At 41.0% G+C, this 23,179-nt stretch overlaps 1 protein-coding gene across 1 annotated transcript in view; it reads left to right on the forward strand.

The window, feature by feature from the left end:
- The first annotated feature begins 4,790 nt into the window (after positions 1-4,790).
- The window catches only part of hs6st3b (heparan sulfate 6-O-sulfotransferase 3b), a 111,129-nt gene continuing 92,740 nt past the window's right edge, over positions 4,791-23,179 (forward strand). Inside the window, exon 1 of the mRNA XM_050048121.1 lies at positions 4,791-5,494. Coding sequence (XP_049904078.1) covers positions 4,926-5,494 — 569 coding nt within the window. The 5' untranslated portion in view covers positions 4,791-4,925. The remainder of the gene's footprint in view (positions 5,495-23,179) is intronic.

A 23,179-nucleotide genomic window follows, 5' to 3' on the forward strand; every position in this document is an offset into this window, starting at 1 on the left:
AAATTGTCAAAACACTGAAGGGGTTGTACAGCAATTTAGTATCATACTTCCATACAATGTGTGTGTGTATGTGTGAAAAATAGATGAAAAGTAGTCATCACCCTTCAATGGTCTAAATACCCAGCTGGCCACCCAGCTGGCACATGGCCGAACCTTCAATGTTGAAATGTGGTTGAAATTATGCCAGTTGTTAGGCCTATTTCAACATTAAAACAACACCGAAACAACATTTAATTCTGATGTCTGTAAAAAGGTTAAGAAAATTATCATAAGTCAGCATTGAAATTTCAGAAAGATCTGTTTTAACATTGAAACAAATTTGAAACTACGTTTAAAGTTTATTAGACAAAATTGTGACACCAACATTGATTCATCTTTCAAAATCAAAACATAATTCAACATTGATTCAACAGTGAATAAATATTAGAATGCCGACTGGGCACCAATGTCGTTGGACAACATCTACTGCCAATGTAAATTTGACATTGATAGAATACTGACAACAGATGACACTGCTATTTTGTTGGTTTTAAGTTCTGTTATGTAACCAAAATCCAACATCTCCCAGATGTCTCATGCCAGTGTTATTTTGATGTAGAATAACAAAAACAACATACATTCGGAAGGTATGGAGAGCAAAACCTGTTTGTGAAACAACATGATGTTAACGTCCAGACATTTAAAATATCACCAACTTAATTTTCATTTCAACCAAAATTTAATATCTGTCCAACGTAAGAAACCAACGTTTTTCTGGCGTCGTATTGACATTTAGCAGAGGCTGAAATATCCTGACTTATAATCTGTATAGTTACAAAACACAATTTCCAAACTCTACTTCCAACTCCATAGCATCTTTCATGAGACACTCCCTGACTATCCCTACCTGGAAAACGCTCAATTCTTTGGATCTCCAGGCGCCCAGCTTATGAACCTGGCTTTTACAAAACATTTCCAATGTTTTCCAAGCCCAAGCCAAGATAACACTGATAACATCACAGGGTAATTTCGCAGACTCCCTCCAGAGACACAGAAGGCAACAACTGTTTTCACAGGCTGAGTAGTGCTTCCCATTAAATCATCATCCTATGGTGGAGTGCTCCTTTAATTTTTCAGGTTTATTTAAAGCTTTCTCTATTTCATATTAAAACTTTGGGCAGTTGGCCAATAGTATCATGACATGACTGATCAATTAATTAAAAACATAACCAATTAACTCATAAAAATGTATTGGTAACACTGCTTAAAGTTCCAGTGTGTAAGATTAAGGGGATTTCAGTGGCATCTATCAGTGAAGTTTGCAGATTGCAACTAGCTGAAACTCCTTGTTAGATTTCCTGCAGTGTTCATTGTTCAGGAGGTTTTCACCATGAGCTGAATTATCCACAGAGGTCTCCTCCTCTCCAAAACAAACAGACCAGGGGTCTCATTTATAAAACAATGCGTAGAATCCATACTAAAAATGTGCTTATAAAGCCAAAAAATATTGGACAATTTCTACAATCAGGCTTCCACCTCACCATCTGCGTCGCCAGTTTCCCATCTCCAAAATGTTCATAAGCATGGGTAAAAGTTTCTCCCATCAAATCTGTTTTTATAGATCACAACTTTTGCGTTTGAAGCGGCGTACGCCTCCTCCAGGCCTCGTTTTGTGTGTGTGCAATGTTTATAAATGAGACCCCGGGTGATTAAAACCAGTAACAACACTGAATAAAGCAGTTTCACGTTAGAAATCACCGTTCCACAGATCCAGATTTTCAGGAGGTTTTAACCAGTAGTGGTAAAAAATACTGAATAAAGCAATTTGTGCAAAAAGAAATCCATGTTTTTTTATGCTGCTAGTTGCAGTTAACTAAGGTGGGCGACGCGAAAACTGGAATGGCCCTTTCTAGAGCCAGAGTTTGGTTTGTCCATTCTGGGCTACTGTAGAAACATGGCGGTGCAGCATGGCACTCTTTGCAAAACAACCTGCTCCCTATGTAAATATAAATAACTCATTCTACGGTAACGAAAACACAATTGTTTTTATTAATAGGTGATTATACATCACAGAAAACATACCTATTATAATTTATTCCATTTCTGCCAATATATTCCCCTAAATCCTTCACACTAGCTCTTAAGACTTCCATGAAGTTGGTGTATATGAGAGAAATAGGTATAAAGAAGTCTGAATGAATGCATCCTGATGGCTTAAAAACACTGCATTCTACTATTTCAAAATTAGGCAACTCCATTGCATCTTTAACTAAACCCTCCCTGCCTGTAAAACGCTCAGTTCTTTGGATCATCATGCACCCAGCTGTGAAGCAGGCTTTTACAAAACGTTTTCAACGTTTTCCAAGGCCGAGACAAAACAACACTGATAACATCACAGGTAATTTCACAGACTCCCTCCAGAGACACAGAAGACAACAACCGTTTTCACAGGATGAGCAGTGCTTCCCATGACCAGTAAAATAATCCTCGTGTTTAAAATGGGTGGGATGCTCCTTTAAAATCAATGTTGCAGGTTGATTTACAGCTTTCTCTATTTTGTATCATCTGAAACTTTGGGCAGGTGACCACTAAAAACATGAAATTACTGACCAATTCATCAAAAGAAAATAAAGCATTACTGTTAAATTAAGTCTGTAATCAAATAAGAGAAGAACACATGAAATAAAAATGGATAGAAAAATAAATTAAATTTTATTAGACTCATATAGACTTGTCATTTATGTCATTTTATTGTAGGGGAGACCGGGGTTGGTTGTCACATGGGTTGGTTGTCACAGTGCTTATTACAGCCACACGTAAGGGCGCTGTGACATTATGTAGATATCAAACACTTGGCCTGACATCCTGCTCATTTTACACATGAAACATTGAGGTTAGGAGATATTTTGTCACTTTTCCTGGGTCAGAGTAATTTTTCCTTTTGGTGTTGTTTTTGTATTGAAAGCTTGTAGGTTATTAGCTTTTCAAAAATCAAACACTTATTAAATATTCAAAGGTAATAATAGCTTTGATTCACTCAACTTTTAGCGAGCAAGCTAAAGCCATATGGTAGCTATCTTAATGTGTTTGTCAGCTGTCAGCTGGGGATGGTTGTCTCACTGCTCTGGGGGTTGGTTGTCACATGTGTGACAGTTCAGACAGAAGGCATGTCAAACATAGTCCATATGTTCTCAGGTGTTTTTGATCTCTCTCACACACACACACACACACACACACACACACACACACACACACACAGAGTGTTGCTTTAGTTGCTCATTAGAAATCGACATTGTATCTAACCAGTTACACACTTCAAGCTTGGCTGTTTGACATTTTAACAAAAGTTCCTGGTCACAGTGAGATGGAGATTATTCCAATCTCACTGTTTTGTTCAATGTTATATTCATAATCAATTGTTATGAAATGACAGCTCTATTGAAGACTAGAATTTTTTGTCAGAAATGTACATTATTTCATTTTACTTCTCATTACAGAGGATAATTCAAACAATCACCTGGTTCAAATTCAACACACAAGGGGCATTGATGAGTAGGCTACTATTGTAGAGATAGTATTGATTTTATTAGGTGTTTTTAGCTTAAACTTTTAAAAATTTACACATTTTTTTCCCCCTTCAAAACCCCATTGATAACCAAAGGGACAACCAATCCCATATATTATGACAACCAATCCTGTGTCAGTGTCTTTGATGGTTAATTACGTCTTGTGACAATAGGTTGCAAAAATCAAAGGGACGCCCATTTCAAGCTAAGACCTTTAGCTTTCATTTAATGTAGGAATGACTATTGAAAGATGATTCGATGATGACCAATTTACACAATGGTAAAAATTGTGACAACCGACCCCGGTCTCCCCTATTTTATTTTACATTTAAAAATGCTTATTCACATCTTAGCTTATTTAAATCACATTTTCTATACATCTTAATTGAATTGTACACCTCAACTTGGCCATGGCATGCCAGTAAGGCAATGCACCAGTATTTTATGGTATCAATAGAAGACTGCTGCAGAGAAAGCAGCTGTTTCACTTATAATTGGCTCTCTTAACAGTTCCGTCCTTTGAGCAGATATTAGACATTAAATTGGGCTTTTTAAAAATAAGAAAAGCCTATATCCTTACACTGGCAACCAGCTGCAAGCAGAGAGACAGTGCTATCTCTCTAATCATCAAAGGTCACACTAGGATGAATGCGCCTCAGAAAAAGTTCCAGCGGATTTTATATGTATATGTGCTTAAATCTCCATGCTGTCTCAGCTCAGTGTCCATGCGGGCTATACTGGCTTTGCACTATGTTTAACAAGATTATGGGATGGACGGGGATGGGATGTAGTAGAGCTCTCCCAGCCCAGCCACGACGAGAGCATAACGCATATGTGTCGGCTGGGATGCAGCAGCAGCAGCAGCAGCAGCAGCATCCTCTCAAAAGCACTGCTTCAGCACAGTCAGTCAGTCCGCCCCAACCCGCCGAGGATGCTGTAGGATGCTGCCGGAGGATCCAGCCCCACAGTCCGAGCCGTGACACATCTCTGCTGGAGTAAGTCGAGCCACACTGCGATTTAAGCCTGGGGGGGGAGGCACAAAGACAGGAGGAAAGTAAACTCTCATCAGCTGCCTCATTGTGAACTTGATACCGGAGCATGGGAGTCGTCGGCGCGGATGCAGCTCCTGCGCTTTAGAAGTTGGACAGCCAGGAACATTTGAATGCCATGACTCTTGACTTTGGACAAGCTCTCCAGCGCAGTGCAGACGGCGTGCATCATTATACAAACCAAACGGTGGACTTCTCTAATGTCCAGATTACCTCTGATCTGATCAACATGTGGCACCTAAATAAAAGGCACCTTTAGTCTCTCTGAGGCATGGAGCATCATTGATCCCCGAAGAGCCCACGGGTGCTACTTATTATTCACAGTAATGGAATGAAGACACTACCTTTTGATATGATGGATGATAGATCCAGTAAGCTCATCTTGGTGCCTATTTTAGCTGTTCTTTTTGTTATGATAGGTTACCAGTACATATGTCCCGCTGGCAGCAATTCGTGCCACTTTAAGGCTGGGGAGAAATTCAGGGGGGTGAGCCTACTTTCCACCCCGTACCAGGACAGCGACGATTTCTACAGAGATCAGGACCTGGAGGATGACAGCCCTCCCAAACTACCGTCCAAATTCAACTTCACCGAGAGAGACCTTGACAGACACGTGGAGTTCAACATCAAAGGGGACGACGTGATCGTGTTTCTGCACATCCAGAAGACCGGAGGCACCACTTTCGGGAGACACTTGGTGAGGAATATTCGCTTGGAGCAGCCGTGCGACTGCAAGCCAGGACAGAAGAAATGCACATGTCACCGACCGGGGAAAGAGGAGTCCTGGCTCTTCTCCCGGTTCTCTACTGGCTGGAGCTGCGGACTGCATGCAGACTGGACCGAGCTAACGAACTGTGTGCCTGTCATTATGGATAAGAAGGAGGCCCAGAGGAATAAAAGGTATGCACCCCTTGTGTGTGTGCGTCTGCGTGTGTCTGTGTTTCATGTGTGAATAAAACTCTGTGGCCCCAAACCAGCAGGACCCACAGGTCAAGTGTGTGCAAACAGGCACAGGCGATTCAAGAGTTAATTGTGTTTAATTTGCATAGCCTTCTGTCTGAACAGTTAAAGGTTCACAGTGTAGGAGTTAAGGGCATATATTTGCAGAAATGGAATATAAAACATAATTGTTTTCTGTAGTGTATAATCACCTGAAATAAAAATCATTCTGTTTTTGTTACCTCAGAATGAGCATTTTATATCTACATAGAGAGCGGGTCCCCATCCATGGAGATCGCCATGTCGCACTGCCATGTTTCTACAGTGGCCCAGAACGGACAAATAAGAAACTGGCTCTAGATAGGGCCATTCATGTTTTTGCGTCGGTCACCATAGTTAGCAGGCCCTCTGCAAGAAGAAATCCAGCACTTGGGCAGTGACTTGCGGCATCAGAAACCAACAAGAAAAGCCATCCTTTAATGTCAGCATGATACGTGGCTGGTTGCCGTTACAGTTTAACGGTGCCTAGCAGCATAACGGGATAATGCAACGGGACAAGGACGAAAGTTAAGGCGTTGAAAGTCCGAGTGGGGCGGGCGGGAATGGTGGTGGATGGGTCCAACAAACACGGACTTTCAAGCGAGAGAGCGGTGTTTGTGTCCCGTAACATTCTAAAGCCAAACCCTGTTATTTTTTGTTTGTTGTTGAAGAAAAAAAAACATCAATTTGCGGTGTTGTACTGACATAGTGCGTTTATTTTTAGAGACTGTACGTAAATGTTAAATTTCCTGTGAAAACACGTGTGTTTCCAAAGAAGACAATGCATGTAACAGGCAGAACTTGACAACAATCAATACACCCAGGGTACCTTGCATGTCGTATGTTGACATGGAAAGTCCTTGAGCAAATGTCAATTTGTGACGAGGTCGGTGTGAGAATGTTTTGTCTGCAACATGCAGTGTCAGAAAGACACAGATTTTTTTTTACATGAAACTGCTTTATTCAGTGTTTTTAAGGGTTTAAATCTCCTTATCTGTAAGTTCTGGAGAGGAAGAGACCTCAGCAGATAATTCGGCTCCCGGTTAAAACCTCCTGAACATCTGAATCAAAAATAAGGTGAGCACCCAGCAGGTGCTTGGCTAGCGGCATCAGAGAAACACTGATTTGTAACATGAAACTGCTGTATTCAGTGTTTTTACTGGTTTTTATCACCTGATCCATTTGTTTTGGAGCGAAAGAGACCTTGGCAGATAATTTGGCTCCTGCTTAAAACCTTCTGAACTATGAACACTGAAGGAATTCTAACCAGGAGAAGTTTCAGCTGGGTACAATCTACAGTCCTCACCACAAAATGACACTAAATCCCCCTACATCTTACACGCTACTCCCTTAAGTGTGCAGTGATGGGTGAGATGGTGTTCCCATTGCAGTGATGCATTGTAGTTTTGTCAGAAAGTCAGGAACAATACCTACACTGATTGTAAAGAGGCAAATAATTGTAACCAGTCACCCTGCAATCAGCTGATTTTGTTTTAGGTGGGTGCATGCACAAGTGTGAGGCTGATGGGAATAATGCAACAGTTTAAACTGCTGCTCTAACATTTAAGAGTCTTTCACTTTGCGTGACCTTCAGACACATAAATTGTCTGTTTGTTCTCCTTTTGTGTTCACTTCAGACCCTCACAATGAACTTATTCCTGCCCAGCTGTGCTGGTGCTGTTATGCTGCCAATTTGTACCATTAACCAAGCATTTACAGAACTCCCCTTTCACAGCAGAAACAATGTTGTTTGTAAGCCCGCGGTCCAAATGTTCTGGCACCCTGCCTCGGGTGATTTCATTGTCACTGGATCAAGGCTCCAATTGCACCTATTGAGAATTGACTGAGAGTTTTATGAAAGCGCACACACTCTGAATCCGTAGAGAAGTTAAAGGGTCAGTGACTGTTTTTTCTTTTTGTTGAATTTTCATCCCTGTGCATTAGGGTATCCATCTGTTGCCCAAAATTGGGGTGAGACCTGACCGTGATGTATGCATCGGCACGCACAACTCTTCCCACATCCTTGGCCTTCTTGTCTTGTGTGATAGGGATGGGATAAGATGTTATTGATACAACTGCCATTATTGGTTCTGCTTATTGTTATGATTCTTTATTCAGGGTTTCAGAATTTGTTTTGATTTATTTTTCTTTTAGTCATAGAAAAAATCTGCCAAGCCTGCCTATGTGGCACCAATGGTATTATCACAGGATATTTACCCTCTTTTGTGGACAAGCTGCTTGGTTGGGAAGAGGAGCCACTCGTTCAAAAAGTGTCATGGCATTCCTGGAATTTAAGCCCATCTTGCGTAGAAAGACATTTGGTGTTTCCACCCTTGCTTGAAATGATCATTTTACAGACATTACTAGTAGTACATGTCATATTTCTTCACGAAATGAAGCCAGCAGCATAGACGCATACGTTTGATGTCATTGTTTGCAATGCACAACTCTCAGAAAAACATAAAAAGAATTGATAAGCCCTGAGGTGTAAGATTCCAATGGATTGGACAATTTGGAACCAGGTCTCAAGTGGAAATGGTTCTGTGTTCCCATGCCTAGTGATAAGTCCCTTTTTAAGGTGTTGTTGTCGGCCTGCAGAACAGGTGCACTACTGTTGTATCACACCGAGTCTTTACATTTGATCTTATCCCAGGACTGAGCTCAAACGATCTCAGCATGTTTGGTTTAGACACACAGAAGTTCTCTGAGAGGAAAAGCGAAGTAGAACCGGTTAATTTGATATGCATTATCTCCCCAATATTTTCTGTTGTAATTGTATTAGAAACGACATTTGCAATTGCTTGTGCTAATGTGATAGAGATGCAGTACAATTACGAAAAGGGGGCCGCATTGTAATGAACTAGTCACTGCATGAGCAATGTGTGTGTGTTTGTGTGTGTGTGCGTTCACATTGCACAGATGCAGTTAGTGTTTCTGGAGTCACTGATTCTTTAAATTGCATTACAGTTTAGGTTCTTTATGAGCATGTTAAAAGTCTATTAGTCAGACATATATTGTCAAAGATCCTTCACGTAGCAAAAGCCCTGACCGAATGTCACGACAAACAAGCACGCAAGAATTCCTGTTTTGAAAAATACAGTCTTACACTGAAGTACACGAGCACATGATTTATTTCTGCTGTGCCAAGTGTTTCCTTTACTCAGGGAAGTGCTCACTGGATGCGACAGCTCTTCATTTCACAGCTGCAGCATCTATTCTGCACTTACTAGTCCTCCTGTCCCTTGTTCTTCAGTGGCCTCCCGCAGCATCTATTCTGAGATCATTCTGCCTCGACCAAGACTGTTGGCAGACACATTACGTTAGACCTCCTCACTAACCAGCCACTGGCTGCACACGGCACATTTATGAAGTGAGATGACTAATAGTATTATGCAAATTTCAGCTTCATAATCATTTTGTGTGTGAGCAATGCCTTAATTAAAATATCTTAAATAGTAGAAGGTCAAAGTAAAAAAGCAACCCTCTTACAGTAAAATGTGGTCATTTGTAATAAATAATCCACTTGTCACAAAAATCTTAGCTCCACCTCAGGGTGCAATGGGGAATACCAATCATACATCACTGCCAAATTCAGATGGCATACCCTTGTTTTGCGGTTGGGAGCCTCTCAGATTGAGTGGCTGTTTTTCCGCAGTCCCAGGCATTCACCTCGCCAGCTCTTGAGATGGCAGTGGGGGTGGGGGGTTGAGGTGGGCGGCCATGGCACTGCCTGCATGGCATTGTATGGCCTTTTCAGCCGGGTAGGACGCGCTGCACGGTGAGCCAGCCGTGCGGCCCAGGAAAGGTCAGGCGTGTCAGACCGGATCAGTGTGCGTGTCCTGCGGCGTGGCTCCTCTGGAGTGTGCTGTCAGTCAGGGGGGAAGTGAAGCGGGCGAGCCTGCTCTCTTCGGGGGGCTTTTTTTTTTTTTTGAGAAACATACCTCTAAGTGCTGTCCTCCTAACTTGCTTTGTGGAGAGCGTCGTGGCATTACCTTGTCAGCTGCACGAAGATGGCTTGTTGAGCAGGTTGTTTTTCCTCTCAGGCGATTTCAGAGGAGAGCTGCTGGAGTTATTTCCGATTGTTATGTGTTCATTAGCTAACTGTTTGGTCCGGAGTTACCGGGGTTGATGTATGCAATGTGACACTGTGTCACAAAACAAGGAGCTGATTTTCCAAATGTACTCGCATGAAGCATGGATTGAGTGAATCGTGCCTTCAGGGTTGTTTTGCGTGTGTAGTATAAGGTCGTAGGTCAGCATCAGAGAAATATTTGATGTTGCTTTCCACTGAAATAAGAATGAGCATATTCGGTTTCTCACTTCAATATTAGTGCAGTCAGAATTTCTGTCACCGAGATTAAAAAAACAACAACAGCAACGGCGCTTTATTGTCACGGCTACAGGTCTGAGGTGAGGAAATTTGATTATCAAACATACAGCCTGGAGTCCCGACAGTGAAGCATACATTATACGTCTCGAATAAAGCAGCGGTCTTCGACTCTTTGCTGTCCGTGTATAAAAGTGTGTTATTATCATTTTACTTTAATAGTCACAGAATATTTTCTTATGAGCAAATACCAGTAAGGCTTATTTTTAGTGTCCCCCTGCAGATGATATGTTATTAGATATGTTCTAACAGTTTGATATCAGGGTAAAACTTTTTCTCTTGCAAATCATCACATGTAGTAATAATAAGGACAAAGGGCATTTAAGATAATATTCTGCGGCAGAATAAGCCACTTGAAGCCTTTGTCACATATCAGAGATACTGAGAAGAAGTATTCTCCATGTGAGCACAAGGTCGCTCAACCAGAGCGCAAAAGCATTCATGCATGCACATTGTCATTCATACAACAGAGAGAGAGACAGCTTCTTCAGCTGGGGCGACACAGACTTTTACACATCCTCCCGGTGCCCAGAGTGTGAGTTTGGTTTGTTTTAAGTTAAAATCAGGGGAGGACAAACAAGCTGCAGACCACTGGGGAAAAAAAAGGTTTTTTAGCAAGCCATCACAGCATTTCCAGCGGCTATTGTGGCACCAAAACTGTATTTTGAGCCAAAACATGATCTTTTTCTAACTATAACCAAGTGTGTTTTGTGCCCAAGCCTAACCACACATTAACCACAGTGCTGTTGAAACGTAAAGACAAGCAAAGTTTCAACATATCCACCAACGTAACATTGTTACTTATTGTCATAGCTTCACTCTTCCTGGCTCCCCCTGAAAATGTGGATTAATAGCAAATCAGAGCCTACATTTTAGACGTGGCTGACATGCACTGAAACACTGAGATGGAAACTGGATGTTTTGTTGATTAAATGAATAGAATTCATCAGGGTCATCCTTTTTGTAATGTGATGCTGCTGTTGACAATGTCAGCATCTCTTACAATATGTCTCCGTAGAGACTGGATGAGACAAGATTTGTCGGCTGAATTAAGAGTTTCCTCAGCTTACAAAAATGTGGTATTTTGGTGACATTTAATGGCCAGCTTTTGAATTAGTGCTGAACTTATTTGAATTTTGTTAATACCTCTCCTTGTCCTTTAGCTGATTTTTAGAGATGTAAAGCAATGTCTGGACGATCCAGAGTCAGCCCATTAGTCATGAATCTGTATGTGCTACAGAAATTCTTAGGTTTCTTTTTTTCCAGTTCTTTAAAAGTCAGAGGTTTTGAGTTTGTCTGCATTTCTGTTAACTGTGAGATATGTCTAATACCACAAAACAGATATCGGGGAAATTGGATGAAGAGTTAGGTCATGGGCCAAGGAAAAATCACTTGGTTTTGGTATGAATAAGGCAACCATAACCCCTGCTGGGTAAGGTTGGCTGTTATCAGGCAATTAAATGGCTGTTATTAGTGGCTATAACCAACCAATGGCATCGTAGGTTAGAAGAGGCCTGCCACAGTCACTATAAGGTTTAGAAACCCATTATCAGGCCATGACATTGCTGTTTACATTTACTGGTAGGCGCAGGCTCAGCCCCTCAGTTGTATTTTTTGCCACCTCTGTTTAAGCTTTATGTATCTGTAGAAAAATAGCAAAAACAACACAATTATTACCTGAGATACCTGTGACTATCTCTTAGCTGTTGTTTCAGAACAGTCAGAACAATGGATAGTGCTGCTGTTGGAGGAGTTAGACAGAAACATGCCACTTTGTTGGGTTGTTATTTAGCACTTCTGAGGCTAAATTTAAATTCTTCTGGAGAAAAAAAAAAAAAAAAAAAATTCCCCCTCGCAATTTTTAACAGCCCCCTCAGTCACTTTATCCGGCAGGCAACCTCTGCTGAATCCAAATGTCCACCCTCTGGACTTGCAGACTGAGCCCTCCCGGACTTCAGTTGTACATAGTGTGATGTATTCACTGTCATCACGTAAAGTCTGCAAGGGTAGAGACTACAAGCGGCTGATAGGCAGCCCTCAAGACTGTTTTGCTTGTTGCTGTGGAAACGGTCAACGATCACTGCTGTCATATTCATATACATGTAATATAAGTTGATGAACAGTGTCGAACTCACCTGTCCCCGCAGATAACAAGATCCACGTGTAGCCTTTTTTTTTTTTTTTTTTTTTTTTTGGATTAAACAAAAATGTATTAATAGATCTCTTTATAACACAGAAATGCTTCGACTAAAACTCAATAAATTGGGTATTACTGACATTAGAAGACCTTCTCTGTTGTTTTCTGCCAATTTTTTTCTGGCCTATTAGACTGCACAACTTGAGAGGCTGCAATATTAAAATGCATTTTCAGTCCCTCCACAGCCTGTACTTAAACATATCTCTGTATCATGATGTGGTTGAAAATTATTTCTAGCCCATACAATTCAAGAAGCTTTTTAATAGACCCAACTATCAAAAACTATTTTGCACATTCGTAGTTTTTTTTTTTTGGCAATTTAAAAAACCCACAGCGTCACGTCCATGTGGCAGTCAATTGTGGGTTATTGAATCAGTGAAGTCTGCTGAGGTTTGCACCTCAAACGGGCTCCCTGGAAGTCTGCAGAAAGTCAGCCTGAGGTCCTTTGGATTCAGCCCTCTCGTGGCCACAATCGCTATGACGGGAGGGAAGGAGGCAGTCAAGTGATGTCGTGTAAAGAGCAAGAAGACCTGAGTTGTATGGGAGGGAGGGTGGATCAGTAAAACAAACACAGGACTTTCACCCAGGAGAGTGGGGTTTGTGTCCTGTGTGTTACTACTTTTAACCACGTTATGTGATGTTATGTTGTGTAACAGACGTACTTATTTTAACCCAAACCATCAAATTGTCCCTTAAACCTAACATATAGTTTTGGGGTGTAAACCTGAATAAAGTGAAAGTGAAACCTAACAAAACTGTCACTGTTTCACAACATTGAACATGCAAACCACCTTTCAGTGGCCTGATAACAGCCATCTGCCATGACCAGTCTTGATGAGGCTAAAAACCACAGATAATGATCATGTAATGTGCTGATAACGTCTGAACTGGGAGACTGGTTGCCTCAGCTTTCAAGCATAGAACCAAAATCTGTTTGTTTGTTTTTTGCTCTCTGCATTTTTCAACTTTTATTTATCCCTGCAAGCAACTGCACACAGTAGCCCAACACCAGGGTCAACATAAACATAATATATAAGGGGAAAATATGGCTAATTAAACAGTTAAAACAATCAAATGCCATTTGCTAAAAATGGTGTGTGAAAAGTTGGGTAAAATGCACATATCTATCTGAAAAGGCTGCTCCCATTTCAGTCTGCTTTGTGTGTGTGAGTGCATATTTCCAGTGTTCTAGTTGCAAGCAAGCAAACAATCCTTGTTTCTGTGCTTTCAGCTCTATTCAGAAACACATTGTGCCACTATGTGTTGTTAGATATCCAAGTTCGGTAGGAAAATACAAACAAAACAGACTTCAATACATGAGGCTGAGGCAGCCAACACTGAGTTAATACTTAATTTGCTCATATGCCTGTTTGTCCCCAGAGGAGCCTTGTTATTTGCCTCACATCCACTTACAGGTACATGAATGTATAATTTGGATAAAGGCCATAAATGTTCAAACCGATAAATTAATATGCATTTTTTTTTTTGTCTTTAAAGTGTTGGACAGTATGTAGAGATTTTTTTCCCCTGTTCCATTTCATGTTCGTTGTTCCCCTTTTAACTGTGGCCTCATGGTAATTTTATGCATATGCTGATGCTGCAGTTTTTATCAATTATAAAATCTTCATTAGCAGCTTTCTTGTTGCTTATGCATAATGAATGCTCAGTTCAGAAGTACAAAGCCAAAACACGGGTACAGTGCGGACGCTCTTCGATACTCTCCTTTGATGAAGCACAGAGAGGGGGGAGAGGGAGAGATGTGCCCACGTAGCAATGACAGAGGATGTCCTCTGCTGTGATTCTGGATAATGATGTTTAGATCACGGTGTCCTCGAGGTTTTTACTGTATGTTATGTGCACTGAAAAGCTGCATCGTAAGTTGTGTATAGAGAACAAAAAAGGGCAGCTACTGCCATTTGGATATTTGTCATGTTTAGTTTGCTGTCGCTAACTAAAAGATGTTTTTTAACAGTTTAGATTTTGCGTATGTGCTGTACATTTAAAGTAAATGCTACTTGGTAGTGATCATATACCTAATTGCTGTCAGTCTTTTGGACGGCGAAGGGAAACTGCTGTGTTCCTTACGATCTGGTTCTGTTCCAGTGTGTCGTATGTCACCAATATTACCATTAATGGCTACTCTAGCTTAGTTGGAGTAGCACCCAGTGAGTGATGGGTACTGCAAAAATAATAAACCTCCTTCCGACATGTTTTTTCTTCCCCCACCAGTTATAAAAATAACATATTCGCATTCCCTTAGTTTCTAGAACAGTCCTGCAGGAGCAGTAATAGACTGTTATTACTTTATATGGCACACCAATGACGTGCCCTAATCCTTTGCTGAATAACACCCCACATCATATTTTATTCATAATAAGTGATGCAGAGAGGGCTGCAATTACTGCGTGGCCATTCCCACTTACAGCTCGGATCAGTGAACCATGCATGTCTCACTCTATCTGCTACCTGCGCATGACATATACCAGTGTTGTGGGCATCTCCCTGAAACAGCATGTGGGAGGGAGTCATTATCGACCCTGACCCAAATGAACTTGAACTTGCAGACAGCGGTTGAGTTTTACATTTTGCCAGCACTGATGTACGCAGATTTTTCATTTTATTTCACAATATGTGGGCAGTTTGTCAGATTCATTATTATTGTCCTTGTTGTTGTTGTTGTTGTTGTTGTTGTTGTTGTTGTTGTTGTTGTTGTTTTCTGTCTATTAAAGATGAGATCATAGATGGAAATAGCAGTTTAGAAAACAAGACAATCATATCACACAGCATTCCTCAGATGAAGTTTGCCCAGTTGTCATACAAATAAAGCACTTTAAAGATACTAATTAATATTTCTTATAGAGACAATGTATCAGATGACAGTGTATGATGTGGGAGGCGTCGCTCATAGTGATGAATATACAGAGAATTATCACCTGAATCTGCAGCTCCCATCGGCTTTACAGACCTTTAAAGGGACTTTCACCGCTCTCATAGCCTGCAGCAGGCAGCTGTTTTCAATGTAAATGCTCTCCAACTAGGGCTGAGCGATATGAAGTAAATCAAATATCATAATATTGTAGGGTCGACTGTTTGTACTTTCACAAAATACTTACACAATCAGATTTTTGATTAATTACCATCAGTAATGTGGATATAATAAATGAGTAAATGCAAATAATAGAACAGCTGGATCAGTTTTCTGAAAAGGCACTTTCGATATTACGATTTTCTACTTTCTGAGATGATACCTAAGGCCTATACTACGAAACCAGTTTGACTTAACCAGGAAATCTCTGCGTTATCTGGTCTGACTAACTCTAACATTGTCTGTCTGGACTATCCAGTCACGAGCGCGTTCCTGTGAAAGAAGCGGATTGTTAATCACGAGCGACATCATCAGAACCTTGAATGAAGTAGGCTGCTTCATATCATATGAGATGTGTCTGGCACTCCAAGACGATGGAATGTCAGTGGCGCTGGATGTAAAAAATACTCTCTGTAATCCTATAACAGGAAATTTGGATACTTTTGTCTTCAGTGATCTGATTGGTCAGAGGTCGGGTGTGATCCGATACTCCTAACATAACCTGGTTAGCTGTTCAACATGAGTTCCCACGGTGATTTATCCCAGTAAAAAGAGAACCAGCTTCGTAGTACTGAAAACCCAGAGTTAACCCTGAAGTTACCTCGCTAACTCCAGATACTGTTTTGTAGTACAGGCCTCTGGTCTCAAATCCCAACATCAATGTGATATCAATGTATTGCCCAGCCATACCACCAGCAATGCATTGGGTAGAGAACAAGCCCTTGCGAGTGATTCAGATTACCACCTCAAAAATATGCCTGTGTCTAAGAAAGAACTTATGTTAGATAAAAAAATGCTGCCATGTGCCATGAATACCCTCAAAAAGGCAAACCCATCTCCGTCATGTTTTTTTTTGTTGATAAAATAGTAAGTAGAATCAGTAACAAAATTACAGTATATGCTTATTCTACATAAACTATAAAAACTCTGAATAAACTATACAAATAAAATGAAAAAATAAATAAATAGATAAATAAATATAAAAAAAACTTATTTTGTTTTGTACACATATGCAGTAATGATTGCTGGGTATGTATCCTGATGTTGTCCAATGTAAGGTCTCTATTTGATCACATGACGTTATGATATCCAGTAACTAGTTTGGGTGCAAAATCCGTCAAGACTGACAAGCTGAGCATGTCTGCAAGCTGAGCGTGTAGTCATGCCTTTTAAACCGTACAGTGGCAGGAAGAAAAGAAAAGGTACATACTCCTAGTGGTGTATGTTTCGTAACTGGTAAGTAGCGTGTAGGGGGTAGGGCGTTCACTAGGCATAACTACCTTACACCACTTCGGAGGTGGAGACCAAAAACAGAGCACAAAAAGAGAGTCAAAACTGGACTTACAGGCATCAGGTGGACACAAACACGACTCCCACTGAATGATAATGTTGCTCCATAACTGCTGGATGTGTTAATAACCAACTGTTTGCTAATACTAACACCATATCAGCTTAAAAGGTGATGACATACCACTGTTATTCACGACTTGTATCTGCTGCCCTTAAGTTGCCAAATAGATGAATTATGGCAGGTTTTCAAGTATTACAAGTATTATATTTTTAATATCTAATGTCTATTGGACAGAGACTCCAAAGACTAGAGGAAATAGCAGACATTTGAAACTTCAACTAACTACAGTAATAGCAGTAAATTGATAAATTCTCTTGCTGCACTTTATGGACTTTTCTTCTGTGTACCCGAGAGAAAGTGCAGGACCTCAAGAGACACAGTAAAGCAGCAGGGTAATGGACGCCCTCCAGACACAGATGAACTCCAAGGAGGAAAGTTGAGCAGATTTACAGTTCTAGTCGTATCTTTAGATGTAGGAGGCAAAGTACTCATCCCAATGATGGGATGTTTATTATGTGTGGAGGTGTGTGTGCCCTTGCAGGCCTTGGACTTCCAGGGCGCGGAGATTGCTTTTCATGTGTCATTAATTCAAGTCGTCATCGCTGGCAGGCCTGAGCAGTAATCCAGTTGGTTTGATAATTAAGTGTTACCTCTACAGAGAGTGCAACAGCATATGTCAAGCACTTGTTCACCGTCATGACAGAGAAAATGAAAACGGTCAAGGAAGTCATTAAATATGATTCAGATTAGACTATGGAGAAGGAAATGTGCAGTGATTTTTTCCCCTCAAACTTCTAACAGCTTCTCTGCAGAAAGACTTAGTTAACACCAGAACATTTTCAAGTAAAACCTACATATCAGCCAGTATTCTTCTCAGAATAATAAAGTCGACCGACCATTTTCAGTTCATTAAATTTTACTCACTGTCATTTTTAACATCCAATTAAAAATATCGTTAGCCTGCTGTAAATTTACATTTACTGATGCTGGCTGTCATCATGCCATACTGATGTAATATTTCTGCTAGAGAGAGTGGTGAGGCTTTACTCAACCTCAGATTGTTGGTTAGGGCTCAGTGCTGAATAAGATGATTGATACTTTTTTCAGTACCTTACTTGTGCTGTAATAAACAAAATAGAATTTTAGTTGTAAAAATTAAGTCCAGACTACCTGTTGCTGGGGAAAAGTGAAGGGAAAATCTGTGGGGTTACAAATTACAGAGCAGAGTGTGCTGGTTCTGTCCAGAGACGCCACACTATGCTCCACCTAGCTTGCAAACAGCTCTGGTGACCACATCACAGCCGAAACACAGCACCCAGATGTGCATTTAGGTACCGGAATTTGGCACAGATTGGTTTAATGTGAATCAGTACGTAGTAGTACCAACATACTTTGGTCGATACTAAGGCTGCCCTCTAATAGTTGACCAAACGTTACTCGACCAGAAGGGTTATTAGTCAGTAAGATTTCATTGGTTGCTTAGTCGCACACAAAAAAAAAAAAAAAATCAAGCAAACGTGAAACTCTATTAGAAGCTGCACCTTGTCAAAATAAATCAAAACCTATATGACTGGATCATGTGGGAATTTAATTTGAAAGGACAGACACAGGAAGAGGCCACGCTCAGCAATCACGTTACAAACCAATCACAGCAGACCGATATCTTTCCCTTCTTCCATAAATATTCAGTCTGATAAATACGGAAAAGTTGATCATGTTAGTGCAGGGCTACCCAGAGCTTTACATCTGTCCCACAGACGATAGGCCTACACACTTATAAACAGCACCTGGAAGAAGATCAGCTCTGCACTCAGGATTTCAGGTAAATAGGCTACACGACTGCTTAGCAACCTCAGACGCAACCTGCCACCGCGCTCTTGAAAGCTGGCACAAACAAAGGCACAGGAGTAGAATCCAGTGCCTGACCTAGCGTTTTCCAGGCAGTTAAAGACGCAGCATGTGTATGGCCTCTAATTTCCAGGGCTGGTACCTGCGGTTATTCCACAGGCTAGTTAATAACATGTCGGGCAGGAAATCCAAAGTGTGGGATCATTTTGAGAAGACGAAGGACGAACCCAAGGTGATATGTAAACTCATCTTCATTGGTCGACTACAAACATGACGTATCATCTGAAACATGGAAGTAGCTACATGCCCATTAGCCACCAAATCAGCACCAGCACAATCATTACTGCTTTGCCGACAGCGTCATTAACAGGCGGCTCGCTCAGTGTGTGACGTGCACTTGTAGATAAAATATAGGCCTAATAATTCTAATTCTTAGTCAGGGCAGCCTCGTTGATACCCTTAAAATGACTAAATTTGGTACCGAAATTGTGGCTAAAGAGCAAGAAATTTCCTTCAGGAGTCGGTGGCGACCAAAAACGGAGTTAAAAGAGAGGGAATATTAGTCCTAACACTCATCAAATAGCCAGAAACACAATTAAATGCTAATGTTGCTCTGTATCACAGTTTGCTGTCACATTCTTATCTTGATAATGTCAGTGTTGTGTTTACAGCTTGATGCAGTTCCCTCAAGTGACCAAAAATTAATTGTTTCAGGTTAAAATGAAAACATAGGAGTAAAAAATGGATTGTAGAAAATGGAAGTATAGTGTGGTTTAAATCTTGAAGCAGTTTTTTTCATTGCATACTTTGAAGCCTGATTCAGAAAAAAAGGAAGACATGAGATTATGTGACAAACTTCAGGACATGTAAAATAATCTTTGCCATTTACTACAATCTCTGGAGTCTTCTCTGTAATTCTTATTTGATCACACAATGCTTATCTCAGTAAAGATGTGCACTACTTTGTGTGAGTGTGTACCCAGTTTTCAAAAGTTTTTAATCACTTTTAGGAAGATTATAATTTTTTTTTTTTTTTGCCATGTGATGTCTCCTCTATTGGAAAGGGGATTAGTGTCCCAGTTCTATGCGGAAATCTGCTGCTTGATACATGATGCACCAAACAGGGAGGCCTGAGTTGTCTTCACACATTATTGTTCAGTGCACATTGATTGAATAAGCGAGCCCTTGTAGACCACTGCGATATTAGCATTTGGGGGGAAAATGAAAAGCTTTGCATGTGTTTGAGTTGCCATGGATATTTGTCATTGTCCATTTGGCTTGGAACTGTTGGAGATGCAGTATAGATGGAGCTTACCGTCTTCCTCTAAAAGCCACTCTAGGTAATGAAAGCCATGCAGCCTGCCAGAGCAGCTTCTCTGACGCTGCTGTCAAATACTTGCTGGTCCGGCAAATATGAATCTCCAATTGTCTGATTCAGCTCTTATAGTGTGATTAAAGGGTGGCATTTGGTTGAGTGGCTGGCAAGGACCCCCGTGTCACAGATTTCTGGAAGCCGGTTTGTGAGACTTGGTAGATCCTCCAGTGGTAAGAAACGTTGAATCACTGCAATGTGGCACATTTGTTTGCTTTATTTTTTTTATGGCATAATTTCCTCTCTGGAAGCGACGACACTGTTAATATTCAGCTGTTAAACAGTTTTGGTTTGAGTCAGATCTGTTGTTTTCTTAATTTGATCCATGCCATTACGTATGATGAATGCCTTCTTCTAACTCAGAGCCGTGTGCCTTTATGAACTCTCAGATCCCAGACGTGCTGTCGTGGGGCTGAACTCCTACTTTCCAGTCAGCTTTTGATCAGCGTGAAATCACACCCTAGACTGAAGTAGAAAAGAAGAGGAGCAGAGCACCTCACACTGATTTAGTTAAATGTAGTCATCAGTGTGATGAGAATGAGTCAGCTGGTGCAGCGATTCAGAGATTCTGTGTTTAATGTCCCCACGAGGCCTGTTTGGTGGCTGAGCCGCTCAAATGCTCCTATTATCAGAGGGGCAATTAACTTTGGCTCTGTTTTCTCTCTAATCGAGAAAAAGAACATTCTAGTTCTGTACTATAAACAGTCCATAAAAAAAGTAATTGTGCAAAACTTGAAGATTTTTTACCATAAATTCTTTAGTGTTTGCTGATCAGGAGCTGCATTATCAGCAAGTTCATGAATATTGCTTTGAAGACTTGGTTGCTGGCTTTAAACCGCTGCTACAGCTTTTTGTGCTGTTGTTGCAAAAATATTTGGCTGGCTCTTTTCACCAGTTTAGCTTTAAGTGTCACCAATTTTTAAATGCAAGACCCAATGAGATGTGTTAAAGCTTACTTTGTGTCTTTGGTAGAATCACTGCAAGGGGAAAATGTTCAGCAATCATACAAACAAGGCAGACCTGGTTAGCTTTCACATTAATTCATAAGGGAACTTCCTCGCCTGTGTGTGTGCATGTGTTTTGTTCATACTCGCGCCTTCACTTGACAGATTGACATATCAAACAGAGACGTGGAAAATGCCAGCAGAGGTGCCCGGCTGTGTTATTTCTCAATTGATACCTGTAAGGCCTGACGAGAGGGCCGTGCCAGGAATAACCGCCACTGGAGTTGATTTATTATAACAACCTGGAGAAAGGTCATCTGTCCTTATCTGGGGCGTGCTGGTGACAGGTAAGTTATATTGTGGGGAGGCAAGCTGAGGCTGCCTGCCTCACACACAGCTCCCCTATTTGGATTCAGAGGTTGACTGAGCACCTGGCACACTTAAAGTGTAAGCACAGGTAGAGTCACCTTCACACGGACTAATCTCCGCTTGCAAGAGTGTGCAACCCCTGTGTCTTTTTGTGGGATGAAGCTCTCTGTGTTTTGATGTTGTTGTGGGCTCTGCTGGCTGGCTGGCTGGTGATGTGGGGAAATATGTCAAACTTAAACTTGTCAGCATGGCTCCACCACAAGGAGAAGGTGCACTGAGGTAAAGATATGCCAAAATCACTCATGGCGTTTATGAATTTAATGAAATCCGTAGTTCAATCAATAAAAATCTTTAACTGCTGGTGTCCTCTGCATCTTCCCCATGCTGCGGCGTCAGTCAGACTTGCTGTGAGAGAGATTTGAATAATCTCACTGAACAGATTGCAGTCCAGATTGCCTCTTAAATTCCTGCATTTATAAATAGGTGCTTGGTCCTGTTTTATTTTGCAAAATCATTATAGATATTTGATCAGCAGTGCACATGATTAAGCACATGGCACTTTTCATTAATGTTCAGTATATAATATGAAACAACTGTATGAAACAATATTCTGTATGATTAAATAATAAAATAAGTAAATAAGCCTTCCTTCAACAACCATGAAGATTTATTTCTTACGTTTACGAAGCCTTTGGCTGAAGTTTTAACCAACTTACAGATCCCATTGGAATGCAGCTGCAAATTAAAGTAGAGTGTTGAACAGAAGAAAATAACTCAGCGTCAGTCATGGACTAGTCTGAACTGTAATACTGATAGAGAGACAAAATTCATTGCACACCATTATTGAGCAGAGGGCTCGGTCCAGGGTCTCCCAAATGTATTGAATGCAATTTAGAAATTGGCGCCCATGCACACAGGTTTTGGAAATGTGCAGAGATACAGGAATTTTGGACCAAAGTGAAAGATGAAGTGGTTGCCCTGATAGATTTGGAGCTATCACCTGTTCAGCAGCCAAAGTTGACAATGCAAGGAACAGCCACAACACTGAATTGATTGGAATACTCTCACATACAACTGATAAAAGGAGGTCCTGAGAATACCCCCTCTGGAACAGCTGGCCTACCCCCTTCATGACAATGTTTAGGAATTTATGAAGACATGGCAGGCAGTCTTGGACACAGTGGACCCCTCTGGACGGGACTTTGTTCTACCTAAAAAACAACATTGGAACTGACTGCAGCATATCCTAGTAGTAATTATTTTGCCTGGTGGTGTGTGTATTTTTTTATGCATCATGTTTCTGGGTTGTCTCACTGTACGTATGTGCGTCCATCCCATTCTTGTAAACATGATATCTGAAGAACGCCTTGCGGGATTTTCTTTAAATTTGGAACAAATTGACTGATTGGATTTTGGTGGTTGAAGGCCACTGTTACGATAGCTTTATTGGTAGTGTAATGAATGTCCTGTGGTGGTGGTTTAGGCAGGTTGTAGGATGCAGGGTCAGCACTGACATCACACTTGGGGGTTGGTGGTAATGACTCATTAGCCGCTATTAGCCACACCTGGACGGAGAAGCTGGTGCAGACAGGCCACGAGGGAGACGCTGGAGGCAAGACATTCTGAAGACAAAAGAGACTGAGAAAGTGTTTGACACCACAAATTATTAATGTAAATACATATTCACTCTGAACAACTATGAAGGAGAGCAAGCTGGCCGGCCGACTGGTCTGACGGAACTAGAAATGCACCGATCCAACTTTTTCAGTTTCAGTACCAAACCCGATGCTGTGGCTTTGAGTATCAGCCGATACCCAATACCGATCTGATACCATGGTTGACCTAAAACGCCTTTTACATGTAGAACAGAAAAGACTAGAGGCATCAGGTATTGATGACTACACAGTTCTTTCCAAAGATAAAATGAAACAGATTAATGCAATGATGAACTATTTATTTTTAACAAAAATAAACAATTGTGCAGCAGCAGTTGAAATAGAAATACCTCCACACAGCAGATTCTCTCCTTCACTCCATGACGTATGACATAACTG

This window comes from Epinephelus moara, chromosome 7, assembly GCF_006386435.1.
Source record: "Epinephelus moara isolate mb chromosome 7, YSFRI_EMoa_1.0, whole genome shotgun sequence".
Taxonomy (NCBI): Eukaryota; Metazoa; Chordata; class Actinopteri; order Perciformes; family Serranidae; genus Epinephelus; species Epinephelus moara.